Source organism: Aptenodytes patagonicus, chromosome 24 (genome assembly GCF_965638725.1).
Source record: "Aptenodytes patagonicus chromosome 24, bAptPat1.pri.cur, whole genome shotgun sequence".
NCBI lineage: Eukaryota > Metazoa > Chordata > Aves > Sphenisciformes > Spheniscidae > Aptenodytes > Aptenodytes patagonicus.
The window spans coordinates 3,920,804-3,939,232 of record NC_134972.1 but is presented as its reverse complement, the minus strand read 5'-3'; the positions used below and the strand labels follow the sequence as shown (position 1 = coordinate 3,939,232).

The 18,429-nt window shown below is 59.7% G+C and overlaps 2 protein-coding genes across 3 annotated transcripts in view; one reads left to right on the top strand and one right to left on the bottom strand.

Annotated features, from left to right (window-relative positions):
• Window positions 1–683: 683 nt before the first annotated feature.
• Window positions 684–4,164, top strand: BRF2 (BRF2 general transcription factor IIIB subunit). Of its 2 annotated transcripts, none has more exons than XM_076358854.1 (4): window positions 684–837; window positions 1,509–1,568; window positions 1,922–2,243; window positions 3,188–4,164. In XM_076358854.1, the coding sequence occupies exons 1-4, from the start codon at window positions 684–686 to the stop codon at window positions 3,897–3,899; spliced, it is 1,248 nt and encodes a 415-aa protein (XP_076214969.1). In that variant the 3' UTR covers window positions 3,900–4,164. The 2 variants fall into 2 exon arrangements, with proteins under 2 accessions (XP_076214969.1, XP_076214970.1); XM_076358855.1 differs by lacking the exon at window positions 684–837 and adding an exon at window positions 899–1,230.
• Window positions 4,165–4,565: 401 nt separating this feature from the next.
• The window catches only part of ADGRA2 (adhesion G protein-coupled receptor A2), a 30,852-nt gene continuing 16,988 nt past the window's right edge, over window positions 4,566–18,429 (bottom strand). The window contains exons 3-19 of the mRNA XM_076358852.1: window positions 15,342–15,413; window positions 15,166–15,237; window positions 14,784–14,855; window positions 14,510–14,673; window positions 14,220–14,433; window positions 13,702–13,866; window positions 12,897–13,098; window positions 12,658–12,807; window positions 12,362–12,523; window positions 11,956–12,165; window positions 11,678–11,879; window positions 11,207–11,415; window positions 10,939–11,066; window positions 8,804–8,927; window positions 8,470–8,615; window positions 8,189–8,278; window positions 4,566–7,899 (exon numbers count right to left, since the gene is read on the bottom strand). Coding sequence (XP_076214967.1) covers window positions 6,705–7,899; window positions 8,189–8,278; window positions 8,470–8,615; window positions 8,804–8,927; window positions 10,939–11,066; window positions 11,207–11,415; window positions 11,678–11,879; window positions 11,956–12,165; window positions 12,362–12,523; window positions 12,658–12,807; window positions 12,897–13,098; window positions 13,702–13,866; window positions 14,220–14,433; window positions 14,510–14,673; window positions 14,784–14,855; window positions 15,166–15,237; window positions 15,342–15,413 — 3,577 coding nt within the window. The 3' untranslated portion in view covers window positions 4,566–6,704. The remainder of the gene's footprint in view (window positions 7,900–8,188; window positions 8,279–8,469; window positions 8,616–8,803; window positions 8,928–10,938; window positions 11,067–11,206; window positions 11,416–11,677; window positions 11,880–11,955; window positions 12,166–12,361; window positions 12,524–12,657; window positions 12,808–12,896; window positions 13,099–13,701; window positions 13,867–14,219; window positions 14,434–14,509; window positions 14,674–14,783; window positions 14,856–15,165; window positions 15,238–15,341; window positions 15,414–18,429) is intronic.

Here is an 18,429-nt window from a genome sequence, read left to right as displayed (position 1 = left end):
ACCTCGCAGGGTGGGGAAACCTGATGGACGAGCTCATCCGCATCACGAGAATCGAGAGTTTCTGTAAAGGGGGAAAAAAAAAAAATAAATGGTGTGAAAGGTTCTTGTCCAGGAGCCAGCTGAATCACCCCAGTCACAGCGCTGGTTCCCCCGGACCCTAATTGTAATGGCCCGCAAATTGTGGGCAGCGGATGAAAAGGGAGGAAATCAGCCTCCTGCTGTCTCGGGGCCATTTAGCCCCAAACCTGTCTGCGCTGCGGGAGCCCTGAGTGCTGTCGTCGCCCTCATCCTCCGCTGGTAATGAAAGGCAAATGGGGGGGGGCACCCAGAGCCCCCCAGCATGTTGGGGCTGCAGGGAGGGACGCGGCTCGGCCCTGACCAGGATGATGAGCTGCGGCTGATGAGTCTCCCGAGGGGAAGGTTTTTATGATTTCGCGGTTCCCCGCCGAGCGAGGGAGCGCGTTGTCCCCTCGGTCCCTCTCCCCTCCCCTCCGCGGTGCCCGGGAGCCGCCGCCGCCTGCCCGGGGACGGTGGGTCCGCCCGGGCGGAACTCGCGGGGCGCGGAACGCGACGTGCGGGGGCGGCGCCTCGGCCGGGCGGACGGCGGGACGGACCGCGGGCGGCGCCGCTATTGGTGGGCGGCGGTGCGCCCGCCCTAGCGCTCCCCCTGCGCGGCGGCGGCGATGGCGGCGCGGGGCAGCTGCCCCGGCTGCGGCTCCACGGCGCTGGTGGAGGACGCGCACTACGCGCAGCAGCAGCTGGTCTGCGCCGCCTGCGGCTGCGTCCTCGCCGAGGGGCTCCTCACCACCACCTACGCCGAGGAGGAGCACCTGCGAGGTGCGGCCGGGCCCGGGCCCGGCGGGGCTCTGCCCCGGCGGGGGTCACCGGCGCGGCTGGGCGCGGGGCGAGCGTCCGGGGGCGTTTGGATTCGGCCTGGTGCAAAACTGTGTGTGAAAAGCCCGCACTGAGCGTTCTGAGGCGGTCTGAGGAAGGAAGCGCTCCCCGAGCTGCCATTTTAGTCGGCCCAGGGGCCGTTGTCCTTCCACGCTCTGCCCGCCCGCAGGTTTCCTGGTGTCGAAAGGCCCCTGCGTGGAGGGCAGTGCTGGGCGCTGCCGGGATTAGGCCAGCCGCTCTCCCCCTCTCTCCCTAGGCAAAAGACCGGCATGGTTTTTCCATTACAGGGCCAGACCGACAGCGCTCCTCTGCCAGGTTTTAGGCTTGGAACCGGTGGTGAGCTGCTCTTTGGCATTTAAATCTCTTGTAAGTGTAGTGGGGTAGCCCCGAGGCTGTTTGCTGGTTCTGTTTGTAGAGAAGCGATGGCTTGAAGGGATCCTGCTCCTCACTATTACTTAACCTGTGCTGCCAGCTCTAGTCTGGTGGCCTCAAAGACCCGTCAGTTCTGATAATTGAAATCCAGTACCATGGGCATCTGGCTGCCCAAAATCTAAGCGACACTGTCCCCCAGAGTCACTGCGAGACTACCTGGCCTAACACTGGCTGTTTTTCAGAGGTGGCATATTCCCAGAGCACTGGCCAGAAAGAGCAGCTGAGCCGCTGCCTGCAGCGAGGTAAGAGCGTGCCGTTCGGTTTCCTTCACACCCCGGTTCCCCCTTGCTGCTGCTCCAGTTTGTTTAACACGTTTCTAACGCTCTCTGAAATGGTAAAAGCCTTCGGAGCTGGCAGTAAAGCATGAAGAAGGCAGTTAGTTCTGCGTCCAGCCCGTGCATGCCTTCAGCAAACTGCCTCACCTGCACCAAGGGGCTTGGGGGATCTTTTCACGCTGTCTGCAGGGCTGCAGGAACTGGGCTGCTCTCGCGCCTTTGCCTGGGGCTGGGTGGTTGCTGGCTGCAGTGTAATATTGAGGAGCGGTGTGTATCGGAAGCTGCTTGAGCTGATCTTTAAGGGTGGTGTCTTCTCACAGGGATCAGGCGGGTCCAGGACCTGTGTAAAGTCCTCCAGCTCCCGACGGTGTTCGAGGAAACGGCAGTGTCGTACTTCCAGAGAGCTCTGCAGCACCCCTCCTTCCACCTGGTCAGTCTGGAGAAGAAGGAGCTCCTGGGGGGCTGCTGCATCTTCGTCACTTGTCGACAGCACAACTGGCCCCTGACGATGGGGACGATCTGTTCCCTCCTTTACGTGAAGCAGGAGCTGTTTGCCAGTGTCTACCTGAGCCTTCAGAAGGAGCTCGGGCTCTCTGTGCCGGCCCTGAGCCTGGGGGATCTGGTGAAGACACACCTGAACAGGTAACGGGGCCCCTTTCAGCCATTTCAGAGTCCCACGTTTGACACCGTGGGTGGAAAAGCTTCTGAAACGCAGCCGTGGCCAGGGCAGAAGTCCACAAGCACACACAGGGTGACCTGTGCTGTTGCACGGGCACGTTGTTGCTGAGTGCTCTAAGGCAAAACCAGATCAACTGGAAAAGTATTCCCTCGGACAGTTCGCAGCCCTGCATGCTAAGGGGGGGCACATTTACCGAGAGCCCGCTAGGTTGGGTGGCAGTACTGGTGCAGCAGCATCTGAAATTCGTGATCTGGGAGTGCACTCTGTTGTCCCTCGAATGACAAACTTCATCGTGTTCTTGCTCCATCCAGTGACCGTAGTACAACAGAGTAGCCCCGAGGTGGACGTGAGCAGCCGAAGGAGCAGGACTGGTGTTTGCTGATGGGCCGGGGGCGATGGCCCACGTATGTGCTGGGGTTTTTACAGACTGTGATGGCTTTTTTGCCTCCCTTGTCACAGCCTGGGCTGTGATTCTTCTCTTCCTGCCCCTTTCTCCTCAGTTTGGAGAGTGGGCAGTGCAGCACTTAGCTAGGTAACACGAGCAGCAGCCCATCGCAGGAGCAGGGTGTGCTCATAGAATCACAGAATCATAGAATAGTTTGGGTTGGGAGGGACCTCTAAAGGTCACCTAGTCCAACCCCCCTGCCGTGGGCAGGGACATCTTCAACGAGATCAGGTTGCTCAGAGCCCCGTCCAACCTGACCTTGAATGTTTCCAGGGATGGGGCATCCACCACCTCTCTGGGCAACCTGTGCCAGTGCTTCAACACCCTCAGCGTAAAACATTTCCCGTTTGTCCTAAAGGACCTTACTGCAGCCAGCTCCCGCCTTCAGCTGGATTACTGAGGCGCTGCGTGGTGAGGCTTCCCTGTGTCCTGGTGCTAACGATGGGCTCTTTGCTCTTGCAGCTTTCGGCTGTTCCAGCACGCAGCCAACGTCCCTGCCCCGTTTGTGGAGGACAAGGAGAAGATGGTCGCCCGAACAATGCAGATCGTGGAGCTGGCCAGCGAGACGTGGCTGGTCACCGGCCGTCACCCCATTCCCATCGTCACGGCCGCGGCCTTCCTGTCGTGGCAGTCGCTGCAGCCCGCCGCCCGCCTCACCTGCACTTTCGCGCGGTTCTGCAAGCTGGCGGGTGTCGATCTGCCGCCGCCGGCGCACCTGAGGCTGAAGGAGCTTCTCGAGATCCTCCTGAGAATGGCCTCCCAGCTCGCTTGGCTGAGGGTGTTTAACATGGACAAGAAAACGGTGGTCAAGCACATCGGGGACTTGCTGCAACACCGAATTTTCCTGCTGAAAAATGCCTTCTGCCTGGAGGATGAGGAGGAGCAGCGTGCCGTGGCCCCGGGCGAGGGCTCCCCCGGCTCTCCTCCCGCGGCAGGAGGGGCAGCGCAGGAGGAGGGCTGTCCCTCGGAAAGGAAACGCCAGCATGAGGGCGGCCCGCGGCCCTTGCTGCCGCCCTGCCTTATCAATCCAAGGAAGAGACTGCGGACCGCAGCCCCGAGCGCTTCGGACTCTGCCATCACCGGCGACGAGCCCATCTCCGACAGCGAAATCGAGCAGTACCTGCGGGGCCCGGAGGAGATCCGGGCCTTCAGGAAGGCCAAGGCCTGGCCGTGAAGATGGTTGTCGCCGGCGTGGTCCAGAGGATGGTGCTGCCAGAGACGCCGGGGCAGCAGGGACTGTGGGACCAAAAGCATGAAACCCGACGGTGACGGAGCCATCGAACACTGCAGGGACAGTTGCCCAAGGGAGCGGGGTCGCGGGGAAGGAGTGGGCCACGTCCTCTTTCATGTTCTGGATGAAAATGGGGCTTTTTATAGAGTGACTGCTTTGGGTTCTGTTACATTTCTGATAGAAATAAATACAAGCGCAGGTGCCAGGACCGGTTTCTGGATTCTCTCTCCTTGCAGCCTCTGGTAAAAGGTGTTTTGGTGAGTCCTAGTCCTGCGGGGCGGCGTCACGAATGAGTCTGGTGAGCCCGTGGACTTACAACGGGGGGCGACGCCCAGGGGAAGGTCTCCAGCACCTTCACTGGCGCTGGTTTTCCGTAGCGCTGCTCCGGCTTTTCTGGGGACGGTTTCACCTTCTCATGCTTCACCTCCTTTGACAGAATGGGTTTGTGAGGGTCAAGGAGAAACCTCGACTTGCCGAGAGAAAACTACCCCATCCTTGGTTAAATAAGGGATGTGAAGCTGCTGGAAATCCGTGGCAAAGGCGCAGCTTTGGACGGTGTGTGCACAGTGCTGCTGGCTGCTCGCGGCAGCGTGCTGCTCGCTCAATAAAACGCGAAGTCTGTGAGAAATAACAGTAGATGTTGACAGATTGGCAAAATCTTTAATATATTAAACAAAACATATCTGCTAGAAACATTCTATTTATATAAAAATGCAAAAAGACCCCTTTAAAGACATTTCTTTGGCATACTTTCCCCTCCCTCCCCCACCTATATTGCAAGAAGCTCTCTGTTGATATGTCATTTGCTTGTAATGTAAACAGACCCAAAAAAAAAAGTGTAATTAACAATACAAAGCTTTTTATATAATACTGTCACAGTGCAGCAAGCATATATAACAACTGAGCATCAGCAAGACTGTGCAGGCTGCGGTATCGACAACAAGGATTTAATTTCTATTAAATACCAGGTGTAATGAGACGTGCTTTAAGCCGTCGGTTGGGCAGAGAAGTCGAGGCAGGCGGGGAGCGGCAGAACCGCGTTAAGCCCAGGGGTGCCCCAGCCCCGCGGGGTGAGGGTTCCCCGAGGGTTTCTGACGCCGAGACAAATCCGCCACTGAGTGCTTCTTCCTTGTGGCTCCCCCTCCCCGCCGGCCCCTGCCCGGTCCTCGCGACCCCTTGGGAGGTAGCTAAATAATGAAACCCATTTGGACGCACGAGAAAACTGAGGCGGGGGGGAGGCTGGAAAGGGCAGAGAAGGCACCAGGCCCCCATCCCACCTCTGCATCACTCTTACGGCTGCGGTCGGCGTCAGCTGGGCTCAATGCCGGACGAGGGGTGAAATACAGCCCTGGCCCAGCATGGGCAGGGGGCAGGCAGCAGGTAGCACTGTACTGTACCAGCACAGGGCTGGGGTGCTCCTTGCCCAGCTGTGGGGTAAGCGACCTCCTCTCGTTGTAGGAAACCTTCAAGACCTGGCAGGGGAAGGCTCCCAGAGCCTGCTGCTGCCTGCAGTGTGGTGGGTTTTTTTTATCTGCATGCTAGAAAAAAGGGGGACTTGTTTTTAAATGGGGAAAAAATAAGTGCTTATCCAAGTTCCAGCCCTTTGAATGCATCATGTGAACTGTCCAAGGAAGGTCCCTAATTAATTGGCATCATTCTCCCACTTTCCCAGGAATGGCCCCTGCTCCCCAGCGCTTTCCTCTTGTCTTACACGAGTGCGAGGCTGGTAGCCGGGGGGGTTTCTCTGCCTTCCTAAGAGCAAATCCAAGTATTTTCTGAGCATGCACCCCTGGGTTAGGCTGAGGACCTGCTTTGGGTCTCTGCCCACGGCTCGGCTCTTTGGTGCTTTGGCAGAGAGGGTCAGTCTCGGCTCTGGCATCGGCACGGCTCCGCCAGCCCAACCCATTGCATAGCTTACACCTCCGAGGGCCTGGGAGCCTCTTCTGGCCGTGATTTTAGTGTCTGGCATTAAAACAGTGCAGACAATCGCCTCGCCTTGGAGCTGAGGCTCCTCTTACCTTGTGCTTGCTTTGCAATATGGCTTTTACTTTGGCAGCCGCGTAACCCACAGGGCTAAACGCTGGTGTCTAACACACACGGATAAAAACTTTTGCATGTAAAAACATTCAGACGGAGAAGCTGCTCTCTGACTCTCTCAAAAGCAGCTTGCTCAGGCTGGGGTCACACAGGCGTCGGCGCTACTGTGCCTGTACATAAAGGGCGCCCGGTGTGGTCCCCTCGGCGGGAATATTGCAGTCGCGGCACGAGCGGGCTATTGCCAAAGCGCGCGGGGGCATGCCCGATCCCAGAGAACACTGGTCGGTAACGAGACACTCGCATCACTTACTGATCTGTCTATACATATATACATTCAATAATATAGCTTTGAAAAATAGACATTTGTTTCCTCTGTATATTATAAAATAGCATTTAGGATCAGTCTTAAGTGACATGCAGGAGTGATTAAAGTACGGCTGCAATTCAGGCTGCTGAAGAGCAAGGATTGCCTTTCACCTCGAGACCCCAGCGCCACTGCGGGAAGCTTTGAGCCTCCTCGGGGGGACGGGTCGGGCTCGGCATCGCCCTCCGCCCGGGGTGAGCCAGAGCCCCCGGCCGCGCCGTCTGTCCCCACTAGTGCATGTGGCGATTCCTGCAGCGTCGCCTCCTCGCAGGCGCCCCGAGCAGCTCCAGCTGCGGCTCCCAGAGGAAAATGCTGCGGCGCTGCGGCTGTCCGGTCCTTCCCCACCTTTACACGGTGGTTTCACTCTTCCAGAGGCCGGTCTTCATCCCAGCCACGCTGTCGGCACTGGCCAGGTTGATGTCGTACTTGCTGCCCTTGAGGCCACCGTTGTGGCTGGCCACGTTGAGCGGGTAGGACCGGCGCTTTGCCTCCTTCTCGGCAGCGTTGGCTTGCCGCAGGTTGTCCCTGCTGGCACTCCTCCGGCGAGCCTCGGCGAAGTCGGGCGCCCGCCGTCCGCCGTCACTGCCTTCCGAGTGGCTGGGGGCTGTTTCCCCGTCCTGGGGGGCCCGTGGCCCTGCACGGCTGCTGCTGACGGGGCTGTTCCTGCCGCTGTGGTAGCTCTCGGAGTGGCTGTTGTGGAGGCTCCCGCTCTCGCTGGAGGGATGCTCCGAGGAGGGGCCCCGCAGCATTTTCAAGCGGTGGTGCTTCCCGTCCCGGCACTGCTTAGTTCTGCCCCGGTGGTTCCTGCGGCCGTGGAGGTTGCTGGCGTGCCTGCCGGCGGTCTTGCCATCGGTGGGGTCCGGCTCCAGGCAGGCGTCTGCCTGGCTCTGGGCTACCTGCAGATTGGTGAGCTTGCAGCGGCCTCCCGCCGAGCCGGCGCTGCTGGGCGAGGAGGAGGAGGAGGCGCCAGAGCGAGCCACCTCCGGGTCACAGCCGATGAAGACCTGCGAGCCGTCCTCCGGTGCCAGCCCGGGATGGACGTACGCCTGCATGGGCAGTGCGTTCCTGTAGGAAGGGCAGCAGGAGAACCAGGAGTTGAGGACGTCCTGGCGCCGGACGCAGTGGTGGATGAAGATGAAGAGTCCCAGGGCCACGGCGGTGATGCCATAGAGGCAGCTGAAGATGATGTTCAGGTACCAGCGCTGGGACACGGCCATGGCACCGAATGTCCACAGGGCGATGTACAAGGTGTGGGTGGTCACCAGCGCCCAGAATTGCACCTGCAGAGAGTAGACGCCGTCCGCCTCGGGGCAGGGCGGCCCTGAGTTCAGCGTGACCGAGATGGACCCAGAGTCCGTCAGGAGGTCGCCTGCACCCCCCAGCCGCAGCGGTGGCTCCAGCGGCTCAGGGACGTCTTTCTGGTGTGACGGTCGGCACTGGAGGCTGAGCCCAGCGCAGAGGAAGTAAATCCAGGTGACAAGCAAGATGAAAGCCACGGGGACGTAGAAAGCCCCCAGGCTGGGCCGCCACACCAGCCAGCAGCTGTACGGGAGGAAAGGGGCTTTGATGAGCAGACCTGGGTGCCTGCACAGCCGGCAGCCACGTGTCATGGTACTGTGATGCTCAGCACCCCTGCCCCGATGGCACAGGCTCTGCAGAGGCGTGCTGGCTGCCTGGCTGCTTCTTTTCCCAATATATGGATAGCTCTTGGGAAAAAGCTCACCGGCCTTTCCCAAGCTTGCCTGGATTCCCGGTGCCACCAGTTCCCCTGCCCCGGCAGAGGGAGGCCACCCGTTTGGGGAGGAAGGCATGGTTGAGCAGGGACACTTACTAGGGGTTGTTGTCATGGTAGTTGTGGATGTTGACGGCTGCTGTGATCCCGCAGATGATGAGGGGGATCCCGCCAGCGATCAGATAGAACCTGCACGGGGGGGGACGGTGTCACCGCACACCCGGAGCGAGCCCTCGAGAGAGAGCACGGCACGGCTGTGGGCGGGACGGGCTTCTACGGCAGAGCAAGTCCTGCTCCAGCCTCTGGACGTGGGGCAGGGGAAGCTCCCGCAGCTCTCCGCTCCCCTGCAGGGCCGGCGCGAGGGGAAGGGCTGTTAGTACCGTAGCATGGGTCTGGGGGCCGGTTGGGACGCATCCCCATCCAGCTGCCGCGGTGCCTTCCAGGTCGCCTCCTTGTAGAGCACTCTGGCTTTCACCGCCATCCACAGCAGGGTGGAGAGGGAGGAGTAGTGCAAGATGATGCCGACCTGTGGGAGAGAGGCGATGGTCGGGAAGGGGGAGTGCTGCAGACATGGCTGCGTCCCCTCCGGTCACCATCCTGCAGGTCTCAGCAGAGCAAAACCTCACGGTGCCGGGCTGCCCAGACTTGCTGTTTGCAGAGCAGCCCCGGGCAGTGGCAGCACGCGGTGGCCATCCCCTCTCCCCTGGTACCTACCGCTTGGCAGACGATCAGGTAGCCGGTGAGGGTGATGCCTCCCGCGAAGACAGCGGCCGTCATGGCGATGTGGAAGCAGAGGTTAAGCAGCATGTGCCAGCCCTTCCGCGGGATGAGAATGGTACTGGAAGAGAGGCACAGCGGGCGCCCATGAGGTCCTGCCTGGCCGTGAGCGGGACAGTTATTTGCAGCATGTGAGAGAGCCACAGCTCCTGCCGGCACAAATCCTGCCTCCACTGCTCTGGAGGGATGCTCCGACACAGCCTGTCCCTGGCCAGGCAACGGAGCGCGGCTGATAAAGAAGCCATACACGTAAGAGCATGCATGTGGGCAAAGGACTTCTCGTAGCTGCTGGCAACGTGTCCATCACGGGGCTGTCAGCAGGGAGCCACCGGTGCTGGGACACGGAGAAGGGGAGGGCAGGAGCCGGGCTGGAGGTAAGGGATGCTCTCCTGGTGCCCCTGGCTCTGGGTTGTTCCTGGCTTTGGCTGGGCAGCAGTCATGCTTCCAGCGCGAGATGTGGGCTGATAGCGCTGCCCGGCTTTGCTGGTGTTTGCTTCACTTATAGCAAAAGGAATGGCTTGACCTTATATTTATCTAAATAAGTACTTGTTCAGTGCTAGATATAATAATTATTATTGGGTTCTTCCAACTGGGTAGTAGTTAGATGTGGACTGATAGTGTTGCTTGGCTTTAACTGTTAATACTGGTTTCACTTATCATAAATTGAATGGCTTGGCCTTATATGTATCTCATTAAGTACTGTTAAGTATTTGATATAATAATTACTGTCGGGTTCTTCCAAATAGGTGATAGCTAGATGTGGACTGATAGTGTTGCTTGACTTTTTGTTAGTGTTTGTTCCACTTATAGTAAGGGGAACAGTTTGGCCTTATATTTATCTCGTTAAGTACTTGTTAGATATAATACTTATTACTGGGTTCTTCCTGAGAAACAGATAATAGATTTAGCTAACAATGTTGCTTGACTTCGTTAGTGCTTGTTTCACTTATAGCAAGAGGAATGGTTTGGCCTCATATGTATCTCATTAAGTGCTTGTTAAGTGTTAGATATAATCGTTCTTGTTGGGTTCTTCCAACAGGGCAATAGATGTGGACCCAGAGCATTGCTTGGCTTCGCTAGTGTTTGTTTCACTTACAGCAGGAGGCTCTTTCTTTGGCTTTATGTGCATCTCATTAAGTACTCGTTAAGTGTTAGATATAACTATTTCTGTGTTCTTTTTGCTTTAAAGAAGGCAGCTTCTTGGTAAGTGGCCTGCTGAGGTGGTCTCACTCTGACTCGTGCAGTGACCTGCATCCTGGTGGGGGGTGGAAGGGGGGCTCGGTGTTTACTGTGGGGCAGTGAGGGGCTCCTGCTGCACCTGGGGCTCTGAACAGGACCCGCTGCCGAGCGTTGCTCGCTGCTGCCTTACAGGGGTGATGGAGGAGCGGTGGAGAGCCCTTGGCCCCGGAGGGGGCCCAGCACCAGCCTGGGATGAGGCTCTGGCAGCACGGCTGGCCCTGCTCCTGCCCTTTGCTAAGTGCCCTGTTCACTCCGTGCCGGTTGCTCATGGGGCACTGCTTTTGTAGAAGGAAGGCCCTCCCGCTCCCGTCCAGCCACCACTCTGCTGCCCACTGCCCCACTGTCCCCTCGCCTGGGGGCTCGTTGGCCCCGGGTATGGGGGGACCCCATCCCTGAGCTGCTCACCATTTCTGACCCAACAAGGTCTCAGGGGGTCTTCACATCCACCCTCACAGTCTCACTCACCTCCTCCATGCCTCACATTGCAGGACAAGACACAGCCAACCAGCCCAAGGCCCCCATCACCATAAAGGCAGGACACATCCAGCCATTGCCCCAAGATGGGCTCCTGTGGCAGCACTACTTGCCTGGCAGCACTTTCCTGAAGGGCTATCATCTCCTGAAAGCCCGTGCCCTTAAATGCCATGTCCTAGAGGGCCATCTCCTGAAAGGCCATCTCCTGAAGGGCCGTCCCCTGGACGGTCACCCCTGCACACCTTCCTCCTGGCCGTTGGCAGTGCCTGGGGAGCTCCTCCAGCTGCCCACAGAGACGTCCACCCGAGCACAGCCCCTCCAACCGTCACCGCGGCCAAGGCTGGCGCCAAGACACTCACCCGTGGTTGACGATGTAGGTGATGATGGTGGTGAAGAGGCAGAGCAGCAGCACGGCCGTGCAGGTGTACATGGCCGGGTGCAGCACCTCCACGGCGCCTCGTGCCTCGCTGGGGAAACCGCTCAGCTCCTGCACAGCAGAGCACAGCCCGTCAGACCCCGCGCCACCCGTCCCCATCCCCCTGTCCCACCCCACCACCCCCCTACAGCCCCCAGGCTCCGCACCCCCTGAGCAAGGCTCCCAACCCCATTGCTCACCCCCCCACCTACCATGAGCACAGCCACGTTGCTGAGGTGCCGGCAGTGCAGGGAGGTGACATTGGGCTCCTGGGCGGCCAACTGGCAGCCCTCGGCGCTCCAGCCCCCCATACCTCCCAGCACCTCGAAGTTCCAGTACGCGGCCACCGGGTCTGCGCCCTCCCCAGGGTGCCGCAGCGACACAGCCACCGGCTCCGACAGGTTTCCCACTCCGCAGCCATCTGCAGCAACAGAGAAAGGCGGTGAGCAGGGCAAGAGACACCCCTCTGCCTGCACCCCCAAAGGAGGCTGGCCACGGGGGACCCCCCACTGCAGCCCATAGGCACGTTGCCACCTCCCCATGAGGACCCCCAGGGATGGCTTTGCTCTGCAGGAGCACCAGGGCACACCCCAAGGAGCCCCATGGAGCCCCATGGAGCTCCATCCCCCAAGAAAAGCCCCACACAGGGCACCCCAAGGCCCCCGCCAACAGGCAGCCCTTACAGGTCCCAGCGTAGATGACCGGCGTGGCCACGCTGCGGCGCTTGCCATTGTCAGCCAGGCGGGAGGAGTTGCCCGTGCTGCAGAAGAGCTTGCCGTTGCGGAAGACCAGCAGCTGGAGCTTGCAGTCGGCCAGCGGCGCGGCCGGGACGGGGCTGGCGAAGAGGCTGGGCGGCAGCTGGATGGAGGCCAGGGCGATGCTGTTCTGCGGGCGCACGGTCGCCGGTGAGCAGGGGTAGCCCCCCCACCCGGCACCCCCCAGTCCTCTGGCTTACCCGTACCTTGATGTGGAAGCTGGTCAGGGAGACGTTGGGGCGCCCCGTGGTGCAGCGCAGCCTCAGCTGCTGGTCGGGCACGGGCTCGGCCCCCCGCTCAGCCGGGGGGGGACGCCCGGCTGGACTCCCGTCCCGCCGCTGGAAAGCCACGCAGCTCAGCCCCACGTAGCTCTCGGGCTTCACCACGTATGCCTCGAAGGCGATGTTGCGTGAGTTCTGCCAGGCACAGCGCCACAGGGCGGCCATCAGCCCCGGCACGGCCAGAGACCCCCCTCTGGCATGGCCAGAGAACCCCCAGCATGGGCAGAGACCCCCTGGCACGGGCGGAGACCCCGCATCAGCAGCTCAACGACCTCTTCCTCCCCCCTCAGCCCCCTATCTCCAGGCAGCCCCCCCTTTGCCCCCCACTCACCACCGCCATGTGCTGGGAGTTGCTGCTGAGTGTGTGGGCGGCGATCTTCTCCAGGGAGCGGACGATGCTGGTGCAAGCCTTCTCCTCCTTCTGCGACATCCATAGGATGTGGTCATCCACCAGCATGATGTTGCTGGCCATCTCCACGATCACGTCCGTCAGCTGCGAGGACAGCAAGCGGCTCTGCAAAGAGCTACTGCCATCCCCAAGCGGCAAACACCCCAATTCATGCTCTTCCACCCCAAAAATAACTGGCAGGGCTGGGACAAGCAGGGGACAGGAGAAGCGCTCCTTACCTGCTTGATCTGGTCCACGTAGCCAATAAACTTCTCTATCATCTGGGCCACGTAGAGGACATCAACCATGTCCGAGAAGTTGGCCGCCTCGGCCGTGTAGACACGGAGCTGGTGAGCCAGGGTCAGGGCGTTGGAGGCGTTGATGGGCATCTGCAGAGCGGCACGGCCGCGGGGGGATGGTCACCGGCTGCGCCTGGTCCCCCCAGCACGGCCGAGCCCCCCCCGGCCCCCCGGCTCACCAGCACGAAGGTGTAGAGGACACGGGTGATGTCGTTGGTGTAGAGGCAGTGGGAGTAGTCGCCCTCCTCCCAGCGCCCAGCGCGGTCGCAGCGCCGCCATGCCTGCTTCTCCACCGCCGAGCCCCCGCCGGCCGGCCCCGCGGCGAAGGGGTACTGCAGGCAGGGCTGGTAGGCGGTGATGCCTGCCAGGGTGCGGGGCCACCTGCGGGCGCAGACACACGGTGACCGCGGGGCACTCGCCACCAACAGCCCCCTCCTGCTGCACTCCCCCCAACCCGCTCCCCCCGTGTGGACCATGCCCAGCACCACGCCACGGCCTGCGGGCACCGCAGCCCCCAAATCCCAACAAGCCCCTGCCTCCCCTTGGCTCTGGGGGGACTGAGGGTGATACTCCCCAGAAAGCTGACCCCCCCACCCAGTCCCGTATCCCACTCAGCTCGGCACAGCACAGAGGGAAGCAGCGGGCGAGGGGGGGGCACCGCTAATTTAAGCCACATTGACTGTACCAGTAATTTATATTCCATAATGGCCCCCCGGGGTTACGGTGGGCGCCCGGAGCCTTTCGTCTCGTGCCAGAGAAATTCCAACACCTCTGCTGCTGGAGCCGGGCTGCGCCGCCGGCACGGGAAGCCCTTCAAAGGCGCTCGAGCTCCCCGCGGCCGCTAATCGCTACCAGACGCCTGGTCACCTGTGGCGAGCCCCCCACCCTGGCACGCACCGCTCATGCTGTATGTGGCATGCACCACGTGCATCCCCCGTCCCGCTGAGACACCCACCCCACGGCCACGCCACCGCCGGTCCCTACCTGAAGTCCCCACGATTGTTGGTGACCCGCTCGGCAGGGCAGTAGGACGCGGAGGTCTCCAGCACCACAATCTCCACCTTCTTGCTGACATTGCCCTGGGAGGTGGAGACAGCGCACTCCCACTCGCCGTTGGCGGAGACGTGGATGTTGGAGAGGATGAGCTCGCTGCAAGCAGAGGGGATGGGCTGGCACGGCGGGTCTGCCCCACAGCGAACCCGCAGCAGCAGTCCCCCAAGCTTGGGGGCATGGGGACACACACCATGAAGCACAGGAGGTGCCCACACTTGGCGTCCCACCCATGGCACTTGGTAACCGCAAACCAGCAAGCCCTGCAGCCACGAGTGTCCATCCCCATCCCCATCCCATTTCTATCACCATCCCCATCTCATCTCCATCCCTGTCCCCATCCCACCTCCATCACTGTCCCCATCCCACCTCCATCACTGTCCCCATCTCCATCTCTATCCCTGTCCCCATCCCATCTCCATTCCATCTCCATCCCTGTTCCCATCCCTGACCTGGTGATGAAGGTGCAGTCATGGATGAGGCTCTCCTCCACGATGACGCCCATCCGCTCGTCCTCCTCCACTGGCTCGCGGTTGTGGTACCATCGGATCTGGGTGCTGTTGTCCAGGTAGGTGGCGGTGCACTGGAAGGGCAGCCGGTCGCCCTGGAAAACCACCTGGCGCAGCGACGGGATGAGGTGGTGGGTGTGCAGCTCTGGGGTGCCCGCTGTGGGGGACACAGCCGGCCGGGTGAGCCCATGCCCCCGCCCGCCGCCGCCGCCCCTGCCCCGGCCCCGGCTCACCGCAGCGGAGCTGGCTCTCCCGCGCACTGCGCAGGGGGAAGGCGTGGAGGTGCCGGGGGTAGATGCACACCGTCCGCTCCGAGATCTGCGCCGAGCGGTTGTGAGCCCAGGGCAGCACCCAGCGCAGGTTGCAGTCGCACGTCAGGTACTCGGTGGCGAAGTCCCTGCAAGGGCCGACGTCACGGCGCGCCTGCGGGGCCAGGGCACGCCACCATCCCCGAGACCCTCCGGCAGGGAGCCCCGCGGGTGCTGAAATCCCGGGGCACAAACTCACACGACTTTCAGGGAGGGGAGCTCGTCGAAGACGCCGGGCGGGAGGCTGGAGAAAATGTTCCCGGACATGTTCCTGCGGAACAGGAAAGGCGTCGTGGAGGGGACCGGGGACCTGCCAGCAGAGGGAACACCTCCCAGGCCCCTTGCTGTGCCCACACACCCCACCACGGCACCTGACGAGGGTGGGCACGGGGCAGCCGCAGCCTAATGAGCCCCCATGCCGGACGGAGGCAAAGGGTAGGAGCCAGCCTCGGGATGTGGCATGGGGACAGCCCCGGAGTGCAAAACCACCAGCAGTGCCCCGGGGCACGGGACAGCCCCGGGGGCTCCTCTCGGGAGCCAGGGGACAGGGCTGGCCAGGGCGTCCCCACGGAGCTACTTACAGCCTGAGGAGGTTGGGGAGCCCCTGGAAGACGCTAGCGCTCAGACAGCCGATGCGGTTGTTGGAGAGGTCCCTGCAAGGCAAGCGGAGGGGACGTCAGGGCTGGGGACGCCCCGCTGTCCCCGCTCCACCTGGGCCGGCCCCGGGTGCTCCTGGGGGGGCTGCGCTGGCACTTACAGACGCTTCAGCTCAGGGAGGCCAAGGAAGGCGCCCGGCTGGACCGTGCTGATCAGGTTGTTCTTCAGGTCCCTGCGGGGAGACAGACACAGACCTGACCTCAGGGTGTGCAGCAGGGGGCCCGGGACGCGTCCTCTGCCCCATCCACAGGAGACCCAGCACAGCGGGGACAGGGACATGAGCACACCCCGATCCCCCCCCCCCAGCCCCCATCTCCCACACGTGGGTTCCTTGGCAGCCCCAGGCGCTGCAAAACCCCGCGCAGGAGCCTTATTAGCACCTTTCCATCCCATTTCCCTCTCGTTATCCCTCCAAAGGGTGCAGGGAAGGCGTGAGGCTCCCCGCTGCTCACGGGGGGGACTGTGGGGATGGGAATCTCACTAACGGACATTCCTGAGTTTGATTTTAATGAGCAAACACTGTACCACCTGGCATGACAAGGCACTTAAGCAGAAAACAACGGAGAAAGGAATGTGCAGCTGGAAGGAGAAAAACAAGATAAAGACCATGAGGGCATTTCGCAGGATCAGAAAGAACGGGCCAATCTGCTAGAGCATAGATGCGCGTGAACACAAGGCTATAACCTATCTGCAAGCTGCAGGTAGCGCGTGTACACTTCTGCTTGCTATAAAAGATGCTAACAAAGAGCAATAAAGGTCTTTGGTTGCCGTGTCTGCCGGAGTCCGTGCCGCTTTTCACCCCCACAAATGGCGCCCAACGTGGGGCGAAAATGCTGGAACAGAGCACCGGTGGGGAGCCAGCTGAACGAGTCACAGCCAGCGGGAGACAGAGCAGTCTCAGGAAAGAGCTGGAGCCGGAACTTTGAATCATCGCCTCGTCGGAGCAGAGGTGAGCAGCTGGGAAACTTAAAATGGGATCGCAACTAAGGAGGAGGAATCTATACTATGTACTATTAAGAAGCTGTTAGAAAAGTGTGGAATTAAGTATGATGATTATACCCTCCGCCTATTGCTTTCATGGCTAAAACGAAAGGGAATTCCCCTTGATTCGGCTACTGCTTTTAACGGCGAGCGGGAGACCCGCTACGGGGCGCGGGACTTGCTCAGTTAATGGGGGAGGACCCTATCAATACGCCGTAACTGCAGGCATGGCTGGCGCCTGAAATTTTAAGACAATCAGCAGACCTTGCGTTTCAAGCAATGATAAAGGTCCCTGATACAGGACGACCGGTAAAATCTTTTACTAGCATTAAGCAAGGGACCAACGAACCTTATATGGATTTTATCGACAAGCTCCAAGAAGCTATTCAAAAACAAATACAAAATCCTGAAGCCAAAGAGGCATTGCTTATGAAATGGGCTATAGAGAATGCCAATGAGGACTGTAAAAGAGTCTTACAGACATTGCGAAATCCGACCATAATAGACATGCTTGACGCGTGCAATCGTGTGGGTTCAATTACACATAAGAATGAGGTTTTTGCAGCCTGTTTAGCCGCTGCCTTGCGTCCCGGTAACAAAGCGTGTTTCCGCTGTGGAAACTCGGGGCATTTTAAACGGCAATGTCCTGAGAATCCTGTACAGAAGGGAGGATCGGAAGGAATTCAGCAGCCCCCTGGTATTTGCCCGCGCTGCCGCAAGGGGAAGCACTATGTTAATCAATGCCGGTCGAAATACAATCTCCGCGGTCGACCCTTGTCGGGAAACTGGAAGTCGAGCGCGAGGTGGGGGCGCGCACCGACACAAATGCCACCCCAAAATCCCCAACCCCAAAACCCCATGAGACCTCTGTCTCAGCAGGCCTGGATCACCTCAAGGCCAGAACCATCGGCAGTGTCGGAGTGGATGTCTCCACAGCCACCAATCTCTCTATAAACGATCAGACTGTGCACAGGGTGCCCCTCAATGTGAGAGGCCCCCTTGGCCAGGGGCTGAGTGCCCTATTGGTGGGGAGGTCCAGTGCTACTATGCAGGGTTTGTTTGTGTTACCTGGGGTTATCGACTCTGATTATACGGGACAGCTGCAAGCGTTGCTATGGACCCCCTCTCCTCCAGTATTTATTCCAGCTGGAAGTAGGATTGCACAGCTAGTTCCTTTTAAGAGTATGGTTCGTAATCGGGATCCTATTTCCCGGGGAGCTGGTGGATTTGGGTCCACAGGTGAACCAAATATTTTTTGGACTCAGCTTGTCCAAAGAACTCAGCCCACTTTGACCTGCACTCTAAAGAATAAAGGCAGCAAACCGGAACAACCGGTAGTGAAGGGAATGATAGATACAGGGGCAGACGTTACTATCATCAGTACTGCAAAGTGGCCTGGATCATGGGAAACCATCCCGGTCAACACGGGGCTAGTGGGAATCGGAGGCCTGTCAACGTCCAGGCAGAGTGCCAACTTAATACAGATTGTAAGCCCAGAAGGACAGGTTGCAACTATTCGACCTTTTGTGGTTCCTGTGCCGTTAAACCTGTGGGGACGAGATGTCTTGAGCCCTTGGGGACTACTGATTGGCACTACTGATCCGCATCAACATTTTTAGCGGGGGTCACTGGCGCTCGGCCCACCGTTCGACTCACATGGCTCACCGATCAGCCAGTGTGGGTGGATCAGTGGCCCCTATCACAGGAAAAGGCCGACGCGTTGCAAACGTTAGTGGACGAGCAAGTGAGTCAAGGACATCTGGTTCCCACCACCAGCGCCTGGAACACCCCAGTGTTTGTTATAAAAAAGAAAAGTGGTAAATGGAGACTTCTACATGATTTACGGCAAGTAAATGCCGTGATTCAAGATATGGGGACATTGCAACCAGGTATGCCTTCACCGACATTGATACCTCGTCAATGGGACATTGTGATTATCGATTTGAAAGACTGCTTTTTCACGATTCCCTTAGCGCCGGAAGATGCTCCCAGATTTGCCTTCTCTCTCCCAGTTGTAAACCATCAAGGGCCTAGGCTGCGATATCATTGGACGGTGTTGCCCCAGGGCATGAAAAACAGTCCCACAATATGTCAAATGTATGTTGCGCGTGCGTTGTCGCCCATAAGAAACAAATATCCTGACTTAATTTGTTATCACTACATGGACGATATTTTAATCGCCGGACGAGACCCAAAGGAACTCATCA